The sequence below is a fragment of the Aplosporella prunicola genome (assembly GCF_010093885.1).
Source record: "Aplosporella prunicola CBS 121167 unplaced genomic scaffold K452scaffold_16, whole genome shotgun sequence".
In the NCBI taxonomy this organism is placed as follows: Eukaryota; Fungi; Ascomycota; class Dothideomycetes; order Botryosphaeriales; family Aplosporellaceae; genus Aplosporella; species Aplosporella prunicola.
In genome coordinates this window covers 690,653-710,909 of record NW_022983544.1, presented here as the reverse complement: position 1 = coordinate 710,909, position 20,257 = coordinate 690,653, and the positions used below count along the sequence as shown (strand labels likewise).

General features: G+C 58.2%; 7 protein-coding genes across 7 annotated transcripts; 3 read left to right on the top strand and 4 right to left on the bottom strand.

Moving 5' to 3' along the window:
* Positions 1–534: 534 nt before the first annotated feature.
* K452DRAFT_229800 (uncharacterized protein) lies at positions 535–2,369 on the bottom strand (the record flags this gene model as incomplete). The annotated part of the gene is made up of 5 exons (XM_033537061.1): positions 535–728; positions 775–928; positions 981–1,625; positions 1,679–1,783; positions 1,998–2,369. 5 exons carry the CDS (start codon positions 2,367–2,369, stop codon positions 535–537), a joined length of 1,470 nt encoding a protein of 489 aa, XP_033396441.1.
* Positions 2,370–3,079: 710 nt separating this feature from the next.
* On the top strand, positions 3,080–4,652 carry K452DRAFT_288811 (uncharacterized protein). Its single transcript, XM_033540731.1, has one exon. The coding sequence runs from the start codon at positions 3,252–3,254 to the stop codon at positions 4,329–4,331; it is 1,080 nt and encodes a 359-aa protein (XP_033396440.1). The 5' UTR covers positions 3,080–3,251; the 3' UTR covers positions 4,332–4,652.
* Positions 4,653–7,568: 2,916 nt separating this feature from the next.
* Positions 7,569–9,191, bottom strand: K452DRAFT_299445 (uncharacterized protein; the record flags this gene model as incomplete). Its single annotated transcript, XM_033542224.1, has 1 exon — positions 7,569–9,191. One exon carries the CDS (start codon positions 9,189–9,191, stop codon positions 7,569–7,571), a length of 1,623 nt encoding a protein of 540 aa, XP_033396439.1.
* A 950-nt stretch (positions 9,192–10,141) lies between these two features.
* On the bottom strand, positions 10,142–14,365 carry K452DRAFT_319611 (uncharacterized protein; the record flags this gene model as incomplete). The annotated part of the gene is made up of 3 exons (XM_033544249.1): positions 10,142–13,987; positions 14,045–14,198; positions 14,257–14,365. The coding sequence occupies 3 exons, from the start codon at positions 14,363–14,365 to the stop codon at positions 10,393–10,395; spliced, it is 3,858 nt and encodes a 1,285-aa protein (XP_033396438.1). The 3' UTR covers positions 10,142–10,392.
* A 510-nt stretch (positions 14,366–14,875) lies between these two features.
* On the top strand, positions 14,876–15,601 carry K452DRAFT_319610 (uncharacterized protein). The gene is made up of 4 exons (XM_033544248.1): positions 14,876–14,935; positions 14,988–15,020; positions 15,088–15,345; positions 15,423–15,601. Exons 1-4 carry the CDS (start codon positions 14,913–14,915, stop codon positions 15,463–15,465), a joined length of 357 nt encoding a protein of 118 aa, XP_033396437.1. The 5' UTR covers positions 14,876–14,912; the 3' UTR covers positions 15,466–15,601.
* Positions 15,591–18,062, bottom strand: K452DRAFT_273501 (uncharacterized protein). The gene is made up of 6 exons (XM_033539145.1): positions 17,877–18,062; positions 17,421–17,746; positions 17,152–17,333; positions 16,458–17,092; positions 16,271–16,405; positions 15,591–16,219 (listed from the first exon to the last, which is right to left on the bottom strand). Exons 1-6 carry the CDS (start codon positions 17,881–17,883, stop codon positions 15,735–15,737), a joined length of 1,770 nt encoding a protein of 589 aa, XP_033396436.1. The 5' UTR covers positions 17,884–18,062; the 3' UTR covers positions 15,591–15,734.
* An 878-nt stretch (positions 18,063–18,940) lies between these two features.
* On the top strand, positions 18,941–20,041 carry K452DRAFT_50471 (uncharacterized protein). Its single transcript, XM_033546757.1, has one exon. The coding sequence runs from the start codon at positions 19,062–19,064 to the stop codon at positions 19,989–19,991; it is 930 nt and encodes a 309-aa protein (XP_033396435.1). The 5' UTR covers positions 18,941–19,061; the 3' UTR covers positions 19,992–20,041.
* The last annotated feature ends 216 nt before the right edge of the window (positions 20,042–20,257 follow it).

The following is a 20,257-nucleotide window of genomic DNA, read 5'->3' as shown; positions in this document are numbered from 1 at the left end:
GTATGTGTAGGAGATTTTGTCTTCGCGAGCAGAGAGCAAAAAGGGAGAGCGAGAGAGCACGTTAACGTCATTCGTGAGGGGGGACCCGCCAAAACCCCAGCCAGCAGCCTATCCTTTTCCCAAAGCAAACAAGGTCATTGCAAGCACACCAATCAACAAACAGGCCAAACTTAACGGAACTTGTAATGTGAAAAGGCCCCGTTTGATGTAGAGAAGAAGAACATCCAGAACATATCGGTCATGCTGTTTAAGCAGGCAGGCTTTGAATGAAATAACCCCAAATCATTTCTCCGAACTGTGACCCTAACGTAACAATTTGAGTACCGCGCTTAACCCGCTGTTTGGAAGAACGACAACTACAGTATGAACGGCGAAAGGGGAGGGCAGCTTGCGTCTCGGCATTTTTTACACATCAGTAGTAACGACCGCACGAAGAGTATCCAAGCGCAGCGTGAAGTTTCGTTAGAAGCGTCGAGCGGACGAGGATGCGCGAGCGACGACTCCGACGCCGAGTGGAGAATATGAACGAGGCAGCTAGCCCTGGTAACCTTGGAAGCCGTTGTTGACACCGCCAAAGCCGCCGGGAGTGGGTTGAGCCCACTGGCCAGCGTTGCTGCCGCGTCCGAATCCGCCGGCACTGCCGGGCATTTGTTGGTAGGGAGAAGTCATGGCGGGACCGCCGAAGCCAGCAGAGGCCTGGCCGAAAGGTTGAGCGCCGGGGCTGGGTCCTGCGAGAGCCAGTCAGTCATGTACAAACTAGATGTCAAGCTTAACGGGAAATAAACAAACCTTGAGGGGAGCCCATGGGGCCAGGACCACCGTACTGGGGGAAGTAGGCGCTAGGGGTGGGCGGGAAGCCTGAGCCGGGAGCAGCAGTGGCGGGCGAGTAGCCTTCAAACTGGCCGGTGGGAGGACGGTCCTTGCCCCACTGCGAGAGGTTGTTAGCAGCCCGAATTCAATCGTCTTGGGGGATAGCCTACGCTGCACTTCAACGGACGACCGTTGACGTTGTAACCGGAGAGCTGGCAGATGGCCATGGCAGCATTCTCGTGAGTGTCCATTTTGATGAATGCGAAGCCACGGTCGCTCTGGAAGCGGGTTTCAACGACGTAACCGAAGTTCTGGAAGAGAGGGACAAGGTCCGACTGAGAAGTGTAAGGAGTGAGGTTACCGACGTAGCAGGTCGTCTGCCACTGGGGAGTCTGCTGAACAATCATATCATAGGATTGGATACCGTGAGTAGGGAAGTGGTGGTGGCCGTACGCGGTGGGCGTCATTCCCATAGAGGCCATGGCTTGCTGTTGGGCAATCGACGGCTGACCCTTCTGGTTGGCCCAGTTGCAGCGGATGGCGCGAGAGCCGAGCCACTCGCCGTCCATGGAGCTCAGGGCCTTCTCGGCATCACCGCGGTCGCGGAAAGCAACGAACCCGTAGCCGCGCGAACGACCGGTCTTCATGTCCCACATGACGCGGGCCTCGGAAACGGCACCAAACGCGGAGAAAGCCTGAAGGAGGACCTCATCGTTGACTTCGTTCGAAAGGTCACCAACGAAGATATGGAAATGGTTGGACGTGTCCTCCTTGGTCTGCGTGTTCGACTGGTAGGCCCAGTTGACGCGAATTTCCTGCTTCCAATGTCAGGTGTGTGCGACCAAGTAGGAGCCTTGGTGTAACCTACGCTGTGGTGGACGCGTCTACCATTGAGGGTCTGCATGGCACGCTCAGCGGTACCAGGGTCGTCGTACTCAACGAAGCCGTAGTTCAAACCCTTAGACTGGAACTTCTGTTGCATTAGTATGAGCCTCCTGGTTTCAAACAAGCAAGCGAGTGGGAGGGGACTGAGTGAGAGACAAGCCAAGGAGAGGAAAGGTGTGCGCGGCAATGCGTGGTTAGCGCGCAAACGGGTTGCGCTAGCCAAAAGGCAGTGGGGTAGGTGGGCAGCTTCAAACGCATGGCGCAGCTTGCAGGGTAATGGGCATAGACGAAGAAGAAAAAACAAGGCGACCTACGTTCTTGTCCGGGATGATCTTGACGCTCTGGACGTGGCCGGCCGTCTCGAAGATCTGGCGCAGGACATCCTCGGTGATGCGAGGGTCCAGTCCACCAACATACAGAGCCCGCTTGTTCGGTTCGGGCGCGGCGCGACGCACGTAGCCGCCGGCAGAGGTAGGCGACATGACGCTGGCGGACATTGGGGAGCTGATGGCCGTGGGGATGGGATTCGTGTTCTGGGGGATTATGACGGGCGCGAGCGGGGGAGGAGGCATGTGGCCCTGGCCGTTGCCCTGGGCGCCGTTGTCGTAGCCCGGCGCGCCTGCCGAGGCGGGCGGGGGAGGGAGAGAGCTCCCGGAGGCAGCAGTGTCAGACATGGCGGGAGAGATGCTGTTCGATGATGAGCTTTGGGGAATCGCGGAGCAGGAGAGTGGCGCGTCGACTTTTATGAGGCGGGTGGTACTGACAGGCGATGGAAAAAGGCCGTGGGCGGCGTCGAAGTAAGCGGTATGCTGCGGCACAGAGATAGCAGAATGCGCTCGGCGGGGGACAGGAGAGGTGCGATGGAGTCGAGTGACGATGGGAGAGCGGACGGGCGCAAAGGCACAACAGAGCGCGGTGGGCGACGACTAAGCGGGAACGCGGACGTGCAGGCTGGCAGCGGCAGCAGCAACAAGCAGCAGCAGCAGCAACAACAACAAGCGGGTACTCGTATACGTAGCCGGGCGGAAAACGGCAGAGACAGAGGAAAAAAAGGCGCGAAAGAAAGAGGCGGAAAGGGCAGTCGGGAGAGGAAGGAGTAGGAGAGAAGGAAGAGGGAGGAGGAAGGGCGGAGAGTGTTTGACGACTCGCCTGGGCTGCGACGTGGGAGTGGGTGTGGGGTGAGGATTCAGGAAAGGGCAGAACGAGAGAATTGTACTGAACTGCTGAAGCTCTCTCTGGGAAGGGGCCACCTGCGCGCTAAAATCTCGGGCCGTCCAGGCTAAGCCGGTCTAAAGTTAGCCGCCAGCGGTAAAATATTACTAGTTGGTACCCAGGACCAAGCTTAACCACGACGCGCCCGCTTTCCGCTTCCCACAAGGCCGATCGCCGGGTGGAGAGGTCCAGGATCACGTGTCTGCCTGACTGCCTGACTGCCTAATTCTGCCTGAGGCTACCACCACCACCCACCACCACGTTTCTGCCTGATTCTTCTGCCTGTCTGCCTGACCACCACACCCTCTCGCGCCTCACACCCACACCCACACCCTCTCACCACCATGTCGACTTCCTCCCCCCACCTCCTCGACGCCATGCAGGCCATGCTCAACGGCGCCCTGCTCGAAGTCGGCCGCTCCATGAAGAACCCCGCCCGCGCAAACCTCAACTTCGCCACCGCCCAGGGCCTGCACGGCCCCAAATACAACAACGTCAACCTCTCGGGCAGCTGGGAGCGCTTCAACGCCCTGGCCGACGAGCTCGGCGCCGAACTCGCCCGCGCCCAGGCCGTCCTCCGCAGAGACCTTGCCGTGCGCCGCGCCGAGCGCGAGCTGCGCGAGGCCGCAGAGAGGGAGCAGCTGCGCCAAGCCCAGGAGCTGGATGTCACCATGGAGGAGGTCGACCAGGTCAAGCTGGGTCCCGCGCCCGACGACGATGTCGACATGGCCGACGGGCCCCCGCAGCAGCAGCAACAACCCAAGCCCGCTGCAGCAAAACCAGTCGCGCCCGCTCCTGCTGCTGCTGCGCCGCCCAAACCCCCCGCCATTCAGACCAACACGACTGCCGCTGCTGCGCCCGCAACCGCGACCAGCACCGACGATCTCTTCGGCCCCACGCCCACCACCGCCAGCATGAACAATCCCGACTTTGACAGCATGTTTGACGACCTGACGGCCGGCAACAACGACACGGCCAATTCGGCGACAGGTGGCGACCAGTCGACCACGGCAGACAACGGGGACTTGGACTTTGCGCTGCTGCCCGGGCTAGAAAGTTACGCCAACAGCGGTGACAACGGTGGCGCGGCGCAGCAGCAGCAGCCGGCCGACGCGGCTGCTGGGATGGATCTTGGCGCGCTGGACGCGTCGAACAAGCAGGACGAGCAGAAGGCAGCGGAGGACGAGGAGAAGAAGAAGAAGCAAGCCGAGGAGCAGGCCCAACAGCAGCAACAACAGCAACAGGAAGAACCGCAGCAAACGCAGCCCGCCGAGGACGAGGTGCAGAGCCAAGAATTTGACCCCAACGCCTTCACGGGCGAATCAACATTCGACGAGCTCTTCAACTACGGCGACTTCGACATGGGCGACAGCGCCGGCGGCGGCACAGAAACCACATTCGACGACTCGTTCTTCGGCATCTGAGAGAGCTGCAGCGCATGATGAAGGGAGGGAAGGAGAGAGGGAGCGAGAAAGGGAGCGAATGAGCGGGACAGAAAGCAAGGCAAGCGGCCAGGACGCGAGGAGAGAGACATGTGAGAGAGTGTGAGAGAGCTAGGTAGAGGGGGAGGGAGACGTCCAAACACCTAATGAGAGCACACCACGCAACCGCGCGCGCTGCGCTTCTTAAGAAAGGCAGCGCGCGTGCACGCATCCACGCACCAAACGCAAACGCAAACGCCCTACCTAGCTACGTACATGCCTTACGGGCTGCAATCCAGCACCCGCACCCGCACCGGCTCCCGCAGCCGCAGCCGCTCCCGCTCCCGCCCCTCCGTTTCCCTCGTCCCGTCCCGCGCGCCCCACCACCCCACCACCACCACCACCACCCTTACGGGCTGCAATCCAGCACCCGCACCCGCACCGGCTCCCGCAGCCGCAGCCGCTCCCGCTCCCGCCCCTCCGTTTCCCTCGTCCCGTCCCGCGCGCCCCACCACACCACCACCACCACCACCACCACCACCACACAAACACGCACACAACGCACACGACTCCCTGTCTGTCTCCCCCGCCCGCCCCCTCATCGTCCCTCCTCTCTTTCCGTTCTTTTCCTTTTCCCCACTCAGACCCTCACGCCCTACCCCTCGCCCGCACCCGCCAGCCTTGCCCAATGCCCAATGCCCCATGCCCATCCGCAATGCCCTCCCACCCATGCACCCATGCACGCACGCACGCATCCATGCCTGTGCGCAAGACAGACGGACGGACAGACAGACGACAGACGACAGACGAAGAGAGCAGTGCCCGCTACGGCGGCGTGCTATGTATACGGCGTATTGTTATATTGCACTAGCATACCACGCGTGGGACGGGACGAGAGGGGAGAATGTGATATAATATGGCACGGCTGGCACGTCGGTACGTTTGGCAAGCAAGCGAGCATGCGTGAGTCTAAGTAGCTTAGCTATAACACACGCACTCAAGCGCCCGTCCGCTCGCGCGCCCAAGAGTAGAGTAGAGTATATCGTACAACACAACCGCTGTCCGAGCCTGAGCTTACGTCTAAGCCTAAACCTGAGCCAGAGCCAGAGCCTAAGCTTGCGTCCGCACCGCACTGCACCGCACCGCACCGTCCAGCCTCGCGCGCTCTAGCCCGCTACGGAGCAAGAATCGCACGCACCTACAACAGGAACGCCACTGCGCGCCCGCGACCGTAGACCGTAGGGCGTGGCGTAGGTACGTGATATGCATGTACAATGCAATGCGTAGTATCGTAGACCCGAGCCCGTGTGCTGGGCCCAAAGCCTAGAGCCCAAAGCCGGGACCGCACACGGCGCGCGGCGTGCCAACGTCAACGCCAACGACGGCGGCAGGCGGCTGGGGCAAGGGCAGCACGCGGCTCGCACGAGAAGGTTACCTAGACATGCTTACCATTACCACTAGGACGCGCGAGCGAGCTGGCTCGAGGGGAAGGGGGCTCCGATACCGCGGACACCAGGGAAGGGCGGAGGGAAGACCAGACGGACTGGTAAGGTAAGTTGAGGTAAGGTAAGGTAATGTAGCTGCATTGAGTAACTAGTAAAGAAAATGAAAAAGAAAAAGAAAAAGAAAAAGAAAAAGAAAAGAAAAGAAAAAGGAAAATGAAAAACGTAGCGTGTCCCAGAAAGAAACGGTCAGATCCGGATGCCCACTTGCTGCTCACTGTACTGTGCTTGAGAGCGAGCTAGCCTGACGGTCCTAACGGACTGATCGTGACTAGCAACACAAGAAGGCTGCGTACCTAGTGCGTACGACGGCTTCGTCCTCGCACGCACTATCCGTACGCGGTCTGGTTGGCTTCCATCAGTGCTGCCATGTCCCCCGCGGCTAAGCCTGCTGCCCACCAACACCTCACCTACACACAGCGTAGGTAAGAAGGTAGGTAGGCAAGCCTCGCTCGCGTGCTTCTCTCACTCTCACTTTCAGCGCGGGTCCCCATGCATGCATGCATCATGGCCCCATAGCCCATTCCGCCCGAATCCGATTAAGAACTAGCTTGAAGAAAACGCCCAGTGCCCAGTGCCCAGTGCCCAGTGCCCGCAGAGCCGACGACACCCACACCTACATCCACCCAGACCAGTTGCCAGCCCCCTTGTCCCCGGCCACACGCCAACCGAACCCAAACTTAACCAGACCAGACCAGACCAGGCCCTTCTTCGCCTTCTGTCTCCCGCACCAACGCCGCGCCCTGACGACCGTCCGCACCTCCGGGGAGAAGGGGGAGGGGGAGGGGACTCACGACACCGCCCGCCCTCTGATCCGTTCCGTTGCCGCGTTGCGTGCTGTGTCGGGGTCCGGGGCCCGGCCGGCCATGTCTCCATCTCTCTCTCTGCCTCTGACTCTGCCCTCTGACTCTGCCTCCCCTTCCCCTCGTCAATCCCATCCATCCATCCGGTATTGCCCGTGACCTACCACGCGCAGCACGTCCTTGCCTGGAAGGAGCCAAGTTCGTAGGGACTGCGCAAGCTTCAGCCCCATCCGAACGTGCCCACGCCTTGATCCCCCTCTCACCCCCAACCCTTGTCCCCTCCATCAATCCGTTTGTAACTAGCCGTGTGTGCGTGTGTCCGTTTGCTGTTGTTGCGCACGGCGGCTGCTCGCCTGCTGCCGCTGCCGCTGCCGTTGCCCGAGGCTACCCGTGCTGCTGCTGCCGCCGCTAGCCTATTACTCTATGAGAATGCCCCCTTTGAAAAAACCGTCCTGTGTCTGTGTGTGTGTGCGTGCGCGTATGTGGCTGCTGTGATTGACGTGCGTCATGCGTCATGCGCGGGACTGTGCCCGGTCCCGCTGGCCAACTGTCCCCCGACTGTCTGGGTCTGTCTGCTTTGTCGGTGTCTTGGCAGGACGTGCAGATCTTTGAGCACACTTCGGAGGAACCTCCATTGGAAACATTAACAGCATGATGTTTGTGCCTGTAATAAAAAAAAATCTGTTTTGGGTTGGAAAATATGTCGAATCAGAGTGTGCTGATGGGGAACTTGCAAAAGGGGGGTGGAAAAGGCAAAAAGAGCAAAAACCGATCCCAAATCGTGTGAAGTGAAAATAGAGCTTGTGTCTCGCATAAGCAGGTCGAACCAAAGAAAGGTAATGTCGAAAGAAACCGAACACGAGCGATGGCAAAGCCCCACAAGTATTAAGCTAGACGGCCTGGACTTTGCTTGTCAAGCCCGCTCGTGCCGTCAGCTAAGGTTTATTACCGTTTCGTTTCGAGGACCTGGTCCGACGCAACAGACCATCCCAACCGCTCGCGCTCACACCTCCTGGATTGGATACGTCGACCCAAGCAAAGCCCTTCTCCCTTTTGTTGGACTTCCTGCCGCTCTTGTGCTGCTTGTTGTTGAAAGCGTGCTTCACCTCGACCGGGACATCGCCGCCAAATGTTATCTCCCGAATGCCCTTGCCCACCGTTTTATCGGCAAGCCCACTCAGCTCCACGATGGCCGCATACATCAAGGCATTGGTGGTATTGGCATCTTCGGGGTCGCGTGCGCTGACGTCATTGTACGAGCGCAAGTGGATATGCAGAGTGTCCAAAGAATGACTTTGTTTCTCTTGGAGCAGTGTAGCAAGGCTGCCAAGGTAGCTCTTCCAAGCCGCGGACATAGCGCGCGCGTCAATGGTGTTCAGGCTGGACAGGTCAACATGGACCTCAAGGTGCCGAACAGTGCAGAATGTCTGCGGGTTCATGAATTTTGTAAGATCGGCTTCAGCTTGTGGCGGGCTTGTCAACATGAGTGGTTTGGCGCGGAGGACGGCAGAGGCTTCTGCTGAAATTCGTGTATTGAGAAGAAGCACAGATGGAGTAGACGATGTCGTGTTGCGCGACGTTGGGTCATGTGTAATTGCTGCGTTGACAGCATTCCAGTCCGCGCAGTAGCTCCAAATCCTACTGCGAACGTCCTTTGGCAGTCTGAGGAGGTAGCAGGGTGGCGTCTCCATGGCCTTCTTAGCTTCTTGGGCGTACTGAGCTAGAAAACCGCCGAAGGTAACCTTCTTGATGCCGCGAAGACGCTTGCAGTTGGCCAGCATCTGTTGGATCTCATCAAGAAAGAAACATTGCCCGGTAGGCGGGCACTGTTCGAGGTGTCTGGCTATTTCGTTGCCGCGGACATCGATGTTGAGATACTGGAGGTTATGTCCCATGTTGTTGGGGCTGTCGGGGTTGTTGCGGTAGTCGACTGGGGGTTCATCAGGATGCGGTTCGACCCATATATCGATGCAGTCATTGATCAAGTGAAAGAACTCCATGATATCGCACCAACAGTGCGAGTTGTCAGCAGAACTGATGTCGCGCGTGAAGTCAACCTCACGCAAATTCGCAAGCAATGGCGGGCTGATGATGTAGCTGACGTGCTCATACGGAATGAAGCCGTGAGAAAGGGTGAGTTTCTTCCGGTGGAGGATATAGAGCGACTCGCGCAAGATCTGCTTATTCACTAGGAGGATGCTGGGCGTTTCCTTGTGAACTATGGGCTTTTCGTGCCAGCCGTCCGTGTGTGAGTCGAAGTAAATGTCCAGATACTTCTTGGTTCCATTAAAGTTGAGTGTCAAGCTGTAGATGAGATTGCGCAACTCGCCGGGCAAGCGAAGGAAAGGGAATACAGTGCGTCTTTCCAGAGTCATGGAGCGCGTGGCACGTCGAGTTGTCAGGTTAAGAGCCTTGGTGGCTGAGTTCCTGGCTTTCTTGGAGCGACCAGACTGGGTGGGCGTTTGCTTCTTAACAGATCTGGCGGGAGGGGAAACCTTATTTTTCTTCGGTACAGGCTCCGATGAAGACGGCGTTCGGCCTGCTACCCTTTTAGGCATGTTGCAAGCTGCTCAGAGACCGGCGATTCAAGATCTCCTACGTTTGGCGGGGCGCAGATCCGGAAGCAGGGTCCACGAGCAAAGGGATCCGTCCAAGTGTGAGCTGATGCCTGGTAAGCGGCAGAAATGGCGATGGAAATCCGGCAGCTTTGTTCTCGAGCTTTCGCTGGCACGCTATGGGATGCCGATTGGATGTGAGCGCTGGTGACGTAGGCCCGACGGCTGGCTATACCGTCCCGACCCGCCTCCGTTGCCGGCGGAGCGCGAGCGTGTGAGTAAAAATCGGGCAGGCGGCAGGAAACTGGGGAAGCTGGGACAAAAGAGTGATGGTGGGAACGACGACTGGCGGAGCCCGGGCTATATAGCACCTAGCGGGGTGACGAGACGGGCTGCCGGGGCCAAGATCTAGAGGTAGCGGGCAGTTGCAGGCGCTGCAGTAAGTTGCAATAAGGACCAGAGCGGGTTGCGGCTCGCGCGAGACAGGAACCGGCGGAGTGAGAGGCGACGTTCTCGGCAGTGCACCCTTATTGTCGCGACGGAGGTTGTTGCACTGTTCGCCTTTCGTCGGGCGTTGTCGAGATGACGGGCGATCCTTGCCCGCGCTTTCCGTAACCTTGATGTCCCGTGACCTTACTGTCAGCGTGGCGCCTGTCAGACCGCGCCTTCGCTATCATCGTGACTGACCCCCAATGTTAGCCACTGTGTTAGTGGAGCGAGATGGTCCGACGGTGCGGCTACCTATCCCTTGACGTGCCCGGCGATACGCCTTGCTACCGAGTCCCAGGAATCCATATCTAGACGAAACCTAAATTCTAAATTCACCTCAGGCATGAGTGCTTTACCATGCCACGGGGACTTGCGTTTGCACAGCGACCGCTCGACCGGCAATGCCTGACGACACTCTACCAAATACCAAACAGCAAACGCACCATCGGTGGTGTGAGGTAAGAGTTCAACATATCTCATTTCGCAAGGCAAACAGCCCTGCCTAACTAATACTACTACTACTAACGATCGTGCTATGCTATGCCTTTGCCATGGCCCTATTCAACGCGTAACATCCATCCTTCGTTTACCCAAGTGCGCCACGCTATGCTTAACGGACTCATATAACCCAAAACAAAATCAATCGCTGTTTGTATCCCTGTCCCTGTCCCTGTCCGTTGCCCGGATCCCGCAAACGCCATTCTGCTCGTAACGATTATGCTGCGCTAACGCTAGGCATGTTGATAAGAGAGACCTCTTCGGTCTCTGTCTCTGCTTCGGACCTCGTCGTTCCCTGTGTACCGTGAGCACCGCCCTTGGTGACCTCGTCAATAATCCCCGCAAGCTCCACGGCTGCATCACCATCCTTCGGGGTTTCGTTTTCATTTCCGGAGTCCGACTTCGCATTGTTTCCTTGCACCGGATCGCTGCCATTGAAGAGAGATGTTGTGTCCCAGAAGCCCGAAGATCCCGCCATTGGATCTTCGTAAAGATTGAAATTGAACGCATCACGCATGCCTGCGGGAGAGCTAGAAAATTGCATACCTTCCGAATCCATGCCGAAATCGAAGTCGCTAAAATCCAACAGTTTGGAAGCGCCGGGAGAACTAAACCATTCTCTGCTGATGGCACCGGCCGACTTAGGTGTCTTGTTTGTCCCGAACATGGCGTTGAGGGATGCCGTTAAGGGGGTCATGGGATTCTTCGGGGATACCAGGTTTAGACCGAAAGGATCAGCGGCATTCTGGTTTCCATCCTTAGGTGTAAGAGCGGCGCGTTTTGATTTCGAGATAGGCGTCTTCAACAAGTCGGCGAATCGAGCACTCTTGCCGCTCTTGGGGGTTTCGTGAGTAGCAATGTTTTCGATTGTTTCGTCGTCGCCAAACAAACAACCCAAGCCATCATCCTCTTCATCGACTGGAGGTGGCACATTCTCTTTATTTTCGGTGTTTTCGGCATTCTCAGCCGATGCTGGGTCTTGAACGGACGGAGCAGACTGTTTACTCGTGGTGGGATAATCTTTTGAGCCATCCTCAAGCGACTTGACTTGACCCTCTCTCCGAGGAGATGGGAAGAGAAGCCTCCTAGTCGGCTTTGGGGAAATGACATCTTCATCCAGGTTGATCGGACTCTCCTGAGATCCCAGCAACTTAGCCGGGCTCGACCTAATTGAGCGCATCAGTGATGCATTCGCACCTCCGTTATCCCATTTCTGGGACACGTTTGAGTTCTGGTCTTCTCTTTGGAGATTGGTTTCTGGAGCGTTCTGCTGTTGCGAGGCCTGGGATTGTTGCACTTCTTCTTGAACTGCGCATTCCATCGCATCGCTAGGAAGAGCTTGGTCGGTGTAAAGAGCCGAAGACATGGCGTCCGCGAAAGTGGCTGAAGGCGGTTCCATTGTAACGTCAGAAGTCGGAGCGGTTTGAGTGTCAACAGTCTTTCTTCTCCTCGGCCTCCCACGCTTTTTTGGCTCTTGCTTCGTTTTGGGCTCCCACTTCTCGCGGGGCCGCATCTTGCCTGCCTTAGCAAAATACAAACCGCAGGGGTTGCACAGAAGCATAGTAGCATATTCTTTGTTGACCTTGTCCTCATTTGTCAACGACTTCTTGAAGAGCCTGTATTTTGGCACAAAATCGGTCTCATCCGGTCGTGGCTCAACAACCTCATGACCGATGATCGCTCCTGGCTCGTCAAGAGAGACAGGAATGTTTTCAGGAACCCCTTCGACCGTTTTGACGAAAGCTTTGCGCCAGGTCGGTGTTTGGATCTGCCCACAGCACGCACAGAAGTCTGGCATCTTGCCTTCTTCAATACTCTCCAAAAGCCTCTCCTCGATAAGCTTTTTGCGCTTAGCACCAGCACCACTCCGAGGCCTGGGTGAAGCTGATCGAGATTCAGGCGCAGGCCCAGGTGGTTCCTCCGATTGAGTCTCCTGTGGTGTAGTCGCTGACCAAGTGTTCGAACGCGAAAACCTTTTTGTCTTGGGGGGAGCGACCTTCTTTGGAGCCTTCGTAGCTATTGACGCAGCGGGACCGCAGATTTCAGTAGTCGCCACGACATTTGGCATGAGAGGTGGACTAGTAGCGGGAAGTGACTGCGACTGATGCAATTGAGGCGGATAAACAGGGGCAGGCGGCGACGCTTGCGTGGGCTGAGGAGTTGATTGAGGAATCGGTTGTGGTGAGGGCGCGGCCATTGGTGCAAGTCTATGCTGAGTTGCCTGTGGGGGCGGTGGTTTCGTCGAATTTCGTTTTCTTCCGCGCGTTTCAGGCTTTGGCGATGACCTTGCCTCGGCATCAGAATTATTGTTGTTAGCTGCTTCTTCAGCCCGGCGCTGGTGCTTGTAATGAAGTGGCGGTGGTTTAACAGTCCTAGGCAGCAGCTCGGCGGGACCAGGAACTTCCATCTGCCAGATTTGGTCTGAAGGGGGAGGCGGAGGTGGGGGATTGGCAAGCTGCCCTACTGGTCCAGTTTTGTTAGCGGTGATGAGATCGAGGTAGTCGTCGTGTCCGGTCATCGACCCACTCATGAAGCCCGAGTCATCCTGGAATGGCAGAGTAGGCAGGCCAGGGCTGGAAGCAGCCATAGGCGACTCATTGTTCTGAGTGTAAACAGGTGGGGACGAGGGGAAATCGGCGGGTGAGTCCTCAGCGTCTGCCATCTGTTCATCTTCCGAGGCGGCCACCGACTCCGAGTAGAGTGGACGTTGGGCGTAAGGAGAAACATATGTTCCTACACTCTCATTTGATGCCTGGTGACGAAGGGAACTGCCGCTAACAGATGGACGGCCTCTCGGTTGTGGGCGCTCTTGCGGAACAGGTGTAGGGGCTCTTGGGGGTGGCTCCAATGAATTTGAGCCTGCCGCAGCTGAGCCATTCGCTGCCGGTTTGTGGACGCGGATAGATGCTGCAGTGCTCGCGGTGATCCGAAGAGAATCCGCCCTGGGACCAAAGTTCGACTTGCCACGCCAATCCGTCTGGACAACGCGCGCCCGCTTACGTGGCGGCCCCTCCTCATTTTCCGCCTCTTGGCTCGCATTGCCCTCATATGACTGTTGCTGATTGAATGAAGGCTGAGGATTCAAGGATTGCTGCTGCTGCTGCTGCTGCTGCTGCTGCTGTTGTTGTTGTTGCTGTTGTTGCTGCTGCTGATTGGTCATGTGACGCTCACTAGTGTGCGACGCTCTCGAAACAGGCCTGGACTGATCTTGGGTGACCTGTTGAAGAGCATGGCTCGAACGGAAGCTGGGGGCGGGGCTCGCTGCTCTGCTGCCTTGATGGCTTTGGCCTGGTGCGGAAAAAGCATATTGGCTGCCTCTCCTGCTCTCATTGGGCGCCATGTTTTGAGTCAGAAGTTGGTGCAGGGATTCCACGCCGCCGCTGCTGGTTCTCTGGAGTCCGTTTCCTTGTGGCCCTGCCGTAATCTGTGCTGCAATCGCGTTGAAATCCGGGTTTGCCTTCAGGAATGCGGTCCAGGAGCTGTGATCAAACCCCTCAGGGAAGGCCCTGCTAAGGCTACGATATCTCTCCATACTTTCGAGATATTCGCTCTGCAGGAAGGTCGGCACGGGTACCAGCTTCAACTTTACTTCCAACGTCTCTTTGACTCCATTGTTGAAAAGGCCTAAAATATTTTTGCAGACTTTTCCGGTGACCATCGTTTGTGACTGGCCCGCAGGCACGTTCGGGGTGGTGGAGGCAGAAGCAAGAATCCATGATAGCATGCCCTGGCCAACCAGAGGCGTTTCGTATTCAGAGTAGTCGTAAGCGTAAACGGTGTAGTCGTGGCCTAGCCTGGCGACTAGTTCGGGGCTGGAGGCCAGGTCATCAGCATTGCACACGGAATATCACGAGACATTTGACGCGTACCTAGCGGCCACAATGGCTTCTATACAAGTCCGCAGCTCGATTACGCCCACCTGAGTGTCTTCATCAACCACGACTGCAGGGATGTTTAACGCGTTTGGTAGGCGAGCCAGGCAGTATGTCTTGTTCTGATCATCAAAGGTATACAGTACTTTGACTAGAGGGGTGGGGCATCAGCGACGCGGATGGCGACAGGGACCACCGGGATAGCTAACCTCGCATGAGCCGTCTGGGGATGTCGGAGATATGGTCATCGTCGTCGTCGGCCATGGCGCCCGGCATGGTACGAGGAGAAGGCTCCCCGTAGGTGAAGGGCGAAGACATGGTGGTTGGTGGATGAAGGCATCCAAGGTGAAGGAAGGAAGGGCGGATGTGGAGGTGCAGAGTTGGAGGATCCACGTTAAGTGTTTGGCGTGACGCGGGTCGAGATCGAAGTCAAGAGGGCGGGAGCGCGTTTGAGCATAACGGGTCGTGCTGTGGTCTTAGCGCGCGAAGTGAAGTTCAAAAGACGCGACCGGAACGGGGCTGGGCGACACGAAAGACGGCCGGCCGGCGATCCCGGAGCGTGAATTCTTCGACCAGCGTCTCGGCAAATAGCCACAGTCAGCAATTGTGTCCCCATCCAAGAGTGCATGCCGCAATCAGAGAATGCGTGCGGGTAGCATTGGCTTGGCGCGTGTCCCCGCGATCTGGATGAGCTCATCCTCGCGCCTTCTCGTCTGGCACGCGTCCTCGGTCTCGCGCTAGCACACGCTAGGAGCAAACATCTGCCGGCCTCCGACGCCAAGCCCGGCCTCCATCAGCCATCCAAGTGGAAGCCGCAAGGTTGAGCTTCGTGCTGCATACTCGTCAATCCCCCACCACCTCCACTATGTCGACAGATCCCAAAATTCAGTAAGCTGCATTCTTGTCGCCGCTCTCTTCCGAATCTCGCTGACCTTCCCAGGGAGCTTCTCGCCAAGCCGCGCGACCAGTTGACGTACGTTTACTTTCACCTCACGCGCATTGTCAAGCTCATTCCCCACTGACGACAACGCATAACACAGCGAGTACGAGATTTCTCAGGTCGAGGAGCATGAGTTCAGCGCCGGTCCCCTTTCGCTGCTCCAGACCGCTGTCCGCACCCACACCCAGGTCCTCATCTCGTGCCGCAACAACCGCAAGCTACTGGCGCGCGTTAAGGCTTTCGACCGCCACTGCAACATGGTCCTCGAGAACGTCAAGGAAATGTGGACGGAGACGCCCAAGCTAGCGACCGGCAAGCCTGGAAGGCCTGTGAACAAGGATCGTTTCATTAGCAAGATGTGAGTGCCGGCGTGCCTTTCGTTTTTAGCTCTTTGCGCGGCAGATGAGAACCATTGTGATTGCTAACATGGTCTAGGTTCCTTCGCGGTGACTCGGTCATCCTTGTCCTACTCAGTTGAGCGTACAAATACACCCTCGCGAGCGCAAAGACGAACGGGATTTCTTTTATGGCATTGCTGGATTGGGAAAAAGTCCACTGGCACGGCGTTTTGTAGAGACGATCGGATAACCCAAATTACGATTCATAGCCGACAGAAGGCTTTCGATCCATTACCGATTTTCCTTAACCATAATGACTATCCCCCCACTCCGGTATTGTGTTCCACTGATTACAGATATATACCACGATAAACTCACTGCCACTTCAGCATCTCATCTCATCATCCGCTCACTGCAGTCCGCCAGCCAAGCCCACCAGGAATTGGGCCAGACCATGCGCACCCGGATCGGGGACGCCCTGCCAGCCCTCGGTACCCACATACACGGTCCTCCCGAGGCTCGCCTTCATACCCTTGGTGCCCTTCGCACCCGCCTCAGCCGCCTGAGCCGCCGCCTGCACATCTCCCGTCTTGGCGAGCGTGTCGATGAACGGGTACAATGCGTCCACGAGCGTACGGTCACCCGGGCGCGCGGGCGTGTACTTGGCCAGGGCCTCTTGCGAGGTCTTGAGTGCGTTTGCCCACATTGCGGGGGTGACTGGCGTTGCCGACGAGCACGACTGCTTGCGGAGGCCGTGCGCCAGCGCGTTAAGGAAGATGGCATAGATGGCGCCCGATGTGCCGTCCATCTCCTTCTCGACGACCTGCGTGACGTTGTGCACAAGCAGCCCGGCATCATTGGGAGTCTTGGCGCGCTCCAGCATCTTAAGAAGGCCTAGTAACCGGATTAGCGAGAGAATACCGCTGGGTTGAGATTTGTACTTACCCTCCGCACCACGTCGCAAGCCAATGCCGCAGTCACCGTCGCCGACGATCGTGTCATAGTTGGTGATGTCGGGTTCTGCGGATACCAGTCGGTTCAAGCCGGCCTGCAGCGCTTTTTGGGCTACGTCGGGGTTCACTGGACTCTGAATCAGTATCGGAATCCACCACAAAAAGTCAACTGTACTTACACTCCAGGTTGGTTTGCTTGACCTCCTCTTCGCCGATTATCTCCGGGCTCAAAACCGCGTTACTCCTCTCGTCCCACGTGTGCGTCTGCACCGCCGCGGACCAACCGGTCGCCTCAGCCGGCGCATCGAGCAGCTCAAGCATCGAGTTGCCCTCGCCAAGACCGGTGTCGGTAATCCTCAAAAGCGAAATGCTGAACCCCAGTCCGTTCAGACTGGTCATGAAAGTGCCGGTCAAAATCCTGGCGGGCTTGATTTTCCAATCCTGCTCCAGCTGGTTCACCACCTCAGCCGAGATACCGCCCATCTCAAGCGGACTCACGCCGCCGAGGTTGTTGACCAACAGAACCGTCTCGTCAGTCTCTGAGATCTGGATAAAGTTGCGGTCCTTATCGGAGGAGTCGAGCATCTTCGCCAGCATGTCCTTGACTAGCGCGGGAAGGTCTGCTTGCTTGCGCTCGCTTCCCGCCTCGTTGTGGATTCCCATGCCAATCTCGACCTCGCCCTCTCTGAGATCATCGACGGGCGACTCTACCACGCTGCGACCGGGAACGTGCACGTGCGCTAACGAGGCGCCGATGGAGGCAAGGTTGTCGCAAGCCAGGCGCGCAAGGCCGGCGACTTCTTGGAGCGACGCTCTGCATAACTGGTTAGTCGGACTGCACAGCGCATTTCGGAAGCTAGCTCGGATACTTACCCCTTCGCAGAAAGAGCACCAGCGAGCTTCTGCACCAGAGCGGTGCCTGCAATACCGCGGCGACCGACCTTGCCGCCCTGAGTCCGGCCAACACCCACGTCGTCGCCTACGACGACCATTTCGGTCTCGATGCCGCTCGCCCTGGCCTTTTCGACCGCCATACCGAAGTTAAGGACATCGCCCTGCAATCCTCAGTCAGCACCGCGCTCTACCGTTCCCGACGTCCTCCGCCTTCCTCTCTTCAGAGAGCAGAATCGCAGCACACTCACCGTGTAGTTCATCACCACGACCAACACACCCCTCTCCTTCCTGACTCTCCTCAGGATGCACTTGCGGATCTGCTCGGCATTGGGGCTCGCGAAGATGGTGCCGCTCACAGCCGCGGCAAGCAGACCGGCACCAACGAAGCCGGCAAAGCTGGGCTCGTGACCGCCACCACCACCAGAGACAATGGAGACGGTTGAGCCGCTCGCGGGCGTGGGGCGCCGGTATAAGATCTTGTTCTCGACATCGAGGGCGGTGGAGGGGTTGGTTTGGGTGACGTTGAGCAGCGCCGAGTTGATGAGGTGCGCGGGGTCGTTGATGAAGTGTTTTGCTGGGCGAGGGGGTTAGCGGGAGTGGTTGCGAATGCGCGCATGGGGTGCGGGCAAGGGAGCAGCGTGCCATTGGGGGCAGCGCGACGCATTGGGCTGGCTGGTGGGAGAGAAGGCGACTTGGGCGCATACCTGACATCGTCGCGACAAGAACGGGCGATTAAACACTAGCTGGGCGGGTAGGTAGGAAGGTAGCTAACGGCAAGGCGCAACACGGCGAGGGGAAGGATGAATTGAAGCAGCAGAAGAACCCGGGTGTAAGGGCAAAGGGTAAGTTTAAGGGTGTAGTTATGGGCGCGAGAGGAAAGAGGGAGAATTGAATGGCAAGCAACGACAAGCAAGAGCGGCGCGCGGCGAGGTGTACTTATTTGCCTGCAGCGGCCAAGCACGTACAGTAGCGCGAGAGGGTCTCGTGGGCGCGCCCCCCTCTCATCCGGAGCAACAGTCAGCTCTTGGGAGCTAGGCAGGTCACCAGGGCGCGGCCGTTGGCCGTATCACGACACGCGCACGCACGCGGCGTGGGTGGGTAAGTGGCTGGCCGACCGGCTGCTGGCTGGCGGGAGCGAAGGGAAGGGAAGGGAAACCCCTCACGGGCGCCGCCACTGCGCTCCCCGCGGCCATCCGGGCTAGTCGTCTGAAGATTAGGGGAGTGGGCGCGTGTGAGGCTTGGAGTGTGTGCGCGTGTGCGTGTGTGTGGTGGGCGCGCGGGAGTGGGTGCGGCGGCGGCGGCGGCGGCGGTGCGCCCCAACAAGATGCGTGCGCAGATCTGCACGCTTCGTGTTTGGCACGCGAGAAGAAAGAAGCTAGGAAGGGGAGGAAAATCGGTAGCTACGGTAGGAAGAGGTCACGATGGTGGCAGAGAATGCAAACGCACTAGGTAGGTAGGTAGGGGAGCGCGCTGTTGGTTGGCGATGGATGGATGAATGGATGGTGGCCTTTGCCAATGCCAATGCTAATGGCTAATGCCACCAATGCGCGCGCGCGCGCGTCGTTGGCGGAGGAGGGCGTCGTACTCTTTCGCCAGACCTTCCCTCGGCTGTGGACGCGCAAGCTCCTGACTGCCTGCTGTATGTAGGTAGCCGTCAGCAGGTACAGGACGGGACGCAGGGCAGGGCTGGTCTGGGGGAATTGGGGGCTAGAACACGGGGAGGGGGGGAAGCGGGATGCGGGTTGCGGGATCGCGGATTGCGGATGCGGCGGCGTGGCGTGCGTGCGTGCGTTGGGGCTGGCTGGCTCCCGTGCTCCGCTCCCGTAGGTCTGTCTGTACCTCGTTTTACCGACTCATCAAGGCTACTGACACCTGGAACTCACTAGCAGATGGCGGGAGCTTGGGGTTGGGGGGTGGGGAAGGATGAGGGCCGTGTGTGGCGTGTGGGTGTGCGGCGCCGCCGCTCCCTGTACCCCGCAATGAGCTGCAGCCCCAGGGCGTTTTTGGCGTGGGATGGGGCGCTGGCGGCCTTCTTCCCACCGTCCCTCCGGGCGCTCAACCCCGGCTTAGCCGCGTCTGCTTCTGGGGCGCGGGTGGGGCTCCGGAGGTGCAGCGTCCGTCCGCGGGCGTGGGGGAGGGGGGTTGGTTGGTTGGTTGGTACGCCGAGTGTTGGGCGTTGGGCACTCATACACTGCCCCAGACACTTCATCGCGGTGGCGAGAGCGAGGCCACGTAGGCGCCGGCCTCTGTCCTCTCTCTTGCGCTCTCTCTGTAAGCAGCGCGACGATAGACCGTTCGAGCTGCCGTCCTGTCTGTACACCTGGCCAGCTGCCGACTGCGCTGAGGGCGCGTCGCGTCGCGCCACCTTCCAATACTCGCTCGACTTTTGCTGTTCAATCAATCCCCGAGGGAGCTGCGAGCAGCGAGCTTTTTTCGGCCAAGGAGAGCCGCGCTATGGTATTCCTGAGCTACTCGCATCCCCCTCGATTTTCATAAGCAGATATGCGATCAGCGGGCGCTGTGGCTTGTCCTGTGCGCCGCCGCCGCCGCTTTTGCGGCTCTCTGACTCCCGTCTTTCTCACATGCCATGTTCACGGACCTTCTTGCGACGACTCCGGTCTCCTCCTCCGCATCTGCACGCCTGCAATCGTGCTTGCTCGGAAATTACTAGGCGCTATTTTTCGATCCTCGGGAAATGGCACATCATGGGAACATCAATTCTTTATTTTTTCTTTCTTTCGTTCTTTCTATTTCTATTTCTAAGCCGCGCGCCCTGGCCCTGCTGTCTTAAAGAGTCCAGACGCCTGATGGTTACCTGATCCCTCTCCCCCCCCCTGCCCGGTCGACTTATCTCCTGGGTCCTGGACGCGTGATGCCGGGAACAGATCACTCATCATGCCGGCATTGCGAGAAAGAGCTTCAAGGGACGTGGTACGTATTCGCAGGGAGCACGGCGGCTGTCGCAGCCTCGCAGGAGATAAGGAAATTGAAGAAACGGCATGCATATGCATGGAAAGAAAAAAGCAAGCACGACACCCCCACGATGCTGGTGAAGTGGGGCCAGAGACCCCAGTCCAGGAGTTTT

What these genes read in the sequence shown, in the direction of transcription:
- K452DRAFT_288811 (XM_033540731.1), top strand. Translation starts at nt 3,252, where the DNA reads ATGTCGACTTCCTCCCCCCACCTCCTCGACGCCATGCAGGCCATGCTC.
- K452DRAFT_319610 (XM_033544248.1), top strand. Translation starts at nt 14,913, where the DNA reads ATGTCGACAGATCCCAAAATTCA. An exon ending in AAGCCGCGCGACCAGTTGAC is followed by an intron (nt 15,021 to 15,087) that starts GTACGTTTACTT and finishes CGCATAACACAG; the next exon opens with CGAGTACGAGATTTCTCAGG. An exon ending in GATCGTTTCATTAGCAAGAT is followed by an intron (nt 15,346 to 15,422) that starts GTGAGTGCCGGC and finishes AACATGGTCTAG; the next exon opens with GTTCCTTCGCGGTGACTCGG.
- K452DRAFT_273501 (XM_033539145.1), bottom strand. An exon ending in GGTGCTCTTTCTGCGAAGGG is followed by an intron (nt 17,093 to 17,151) that starts GTAAGTATCCGA and finishes CCAGTTATGCAG; the next exon opens with AGCGTCGCTCCAAGAAGTCG. An exon ending in CAAGCAAACCAACCTGGAGT is followed by an intron (nt 16,406 to 16,457) that starts GTAAGTACAGTT and finishes TTCAGAGTCCAG; the next exon opens with TGAACCCCGACGTAGCCCAA.
- K452DRAFT_50471 (XM_033546757.1), top strand. Translation starts at nt 19,062, where the DNA reads ATGGCGGGAGCTTGGGGTTGGGGGGTGGGGAAGGATGAGGGCCGTGTG.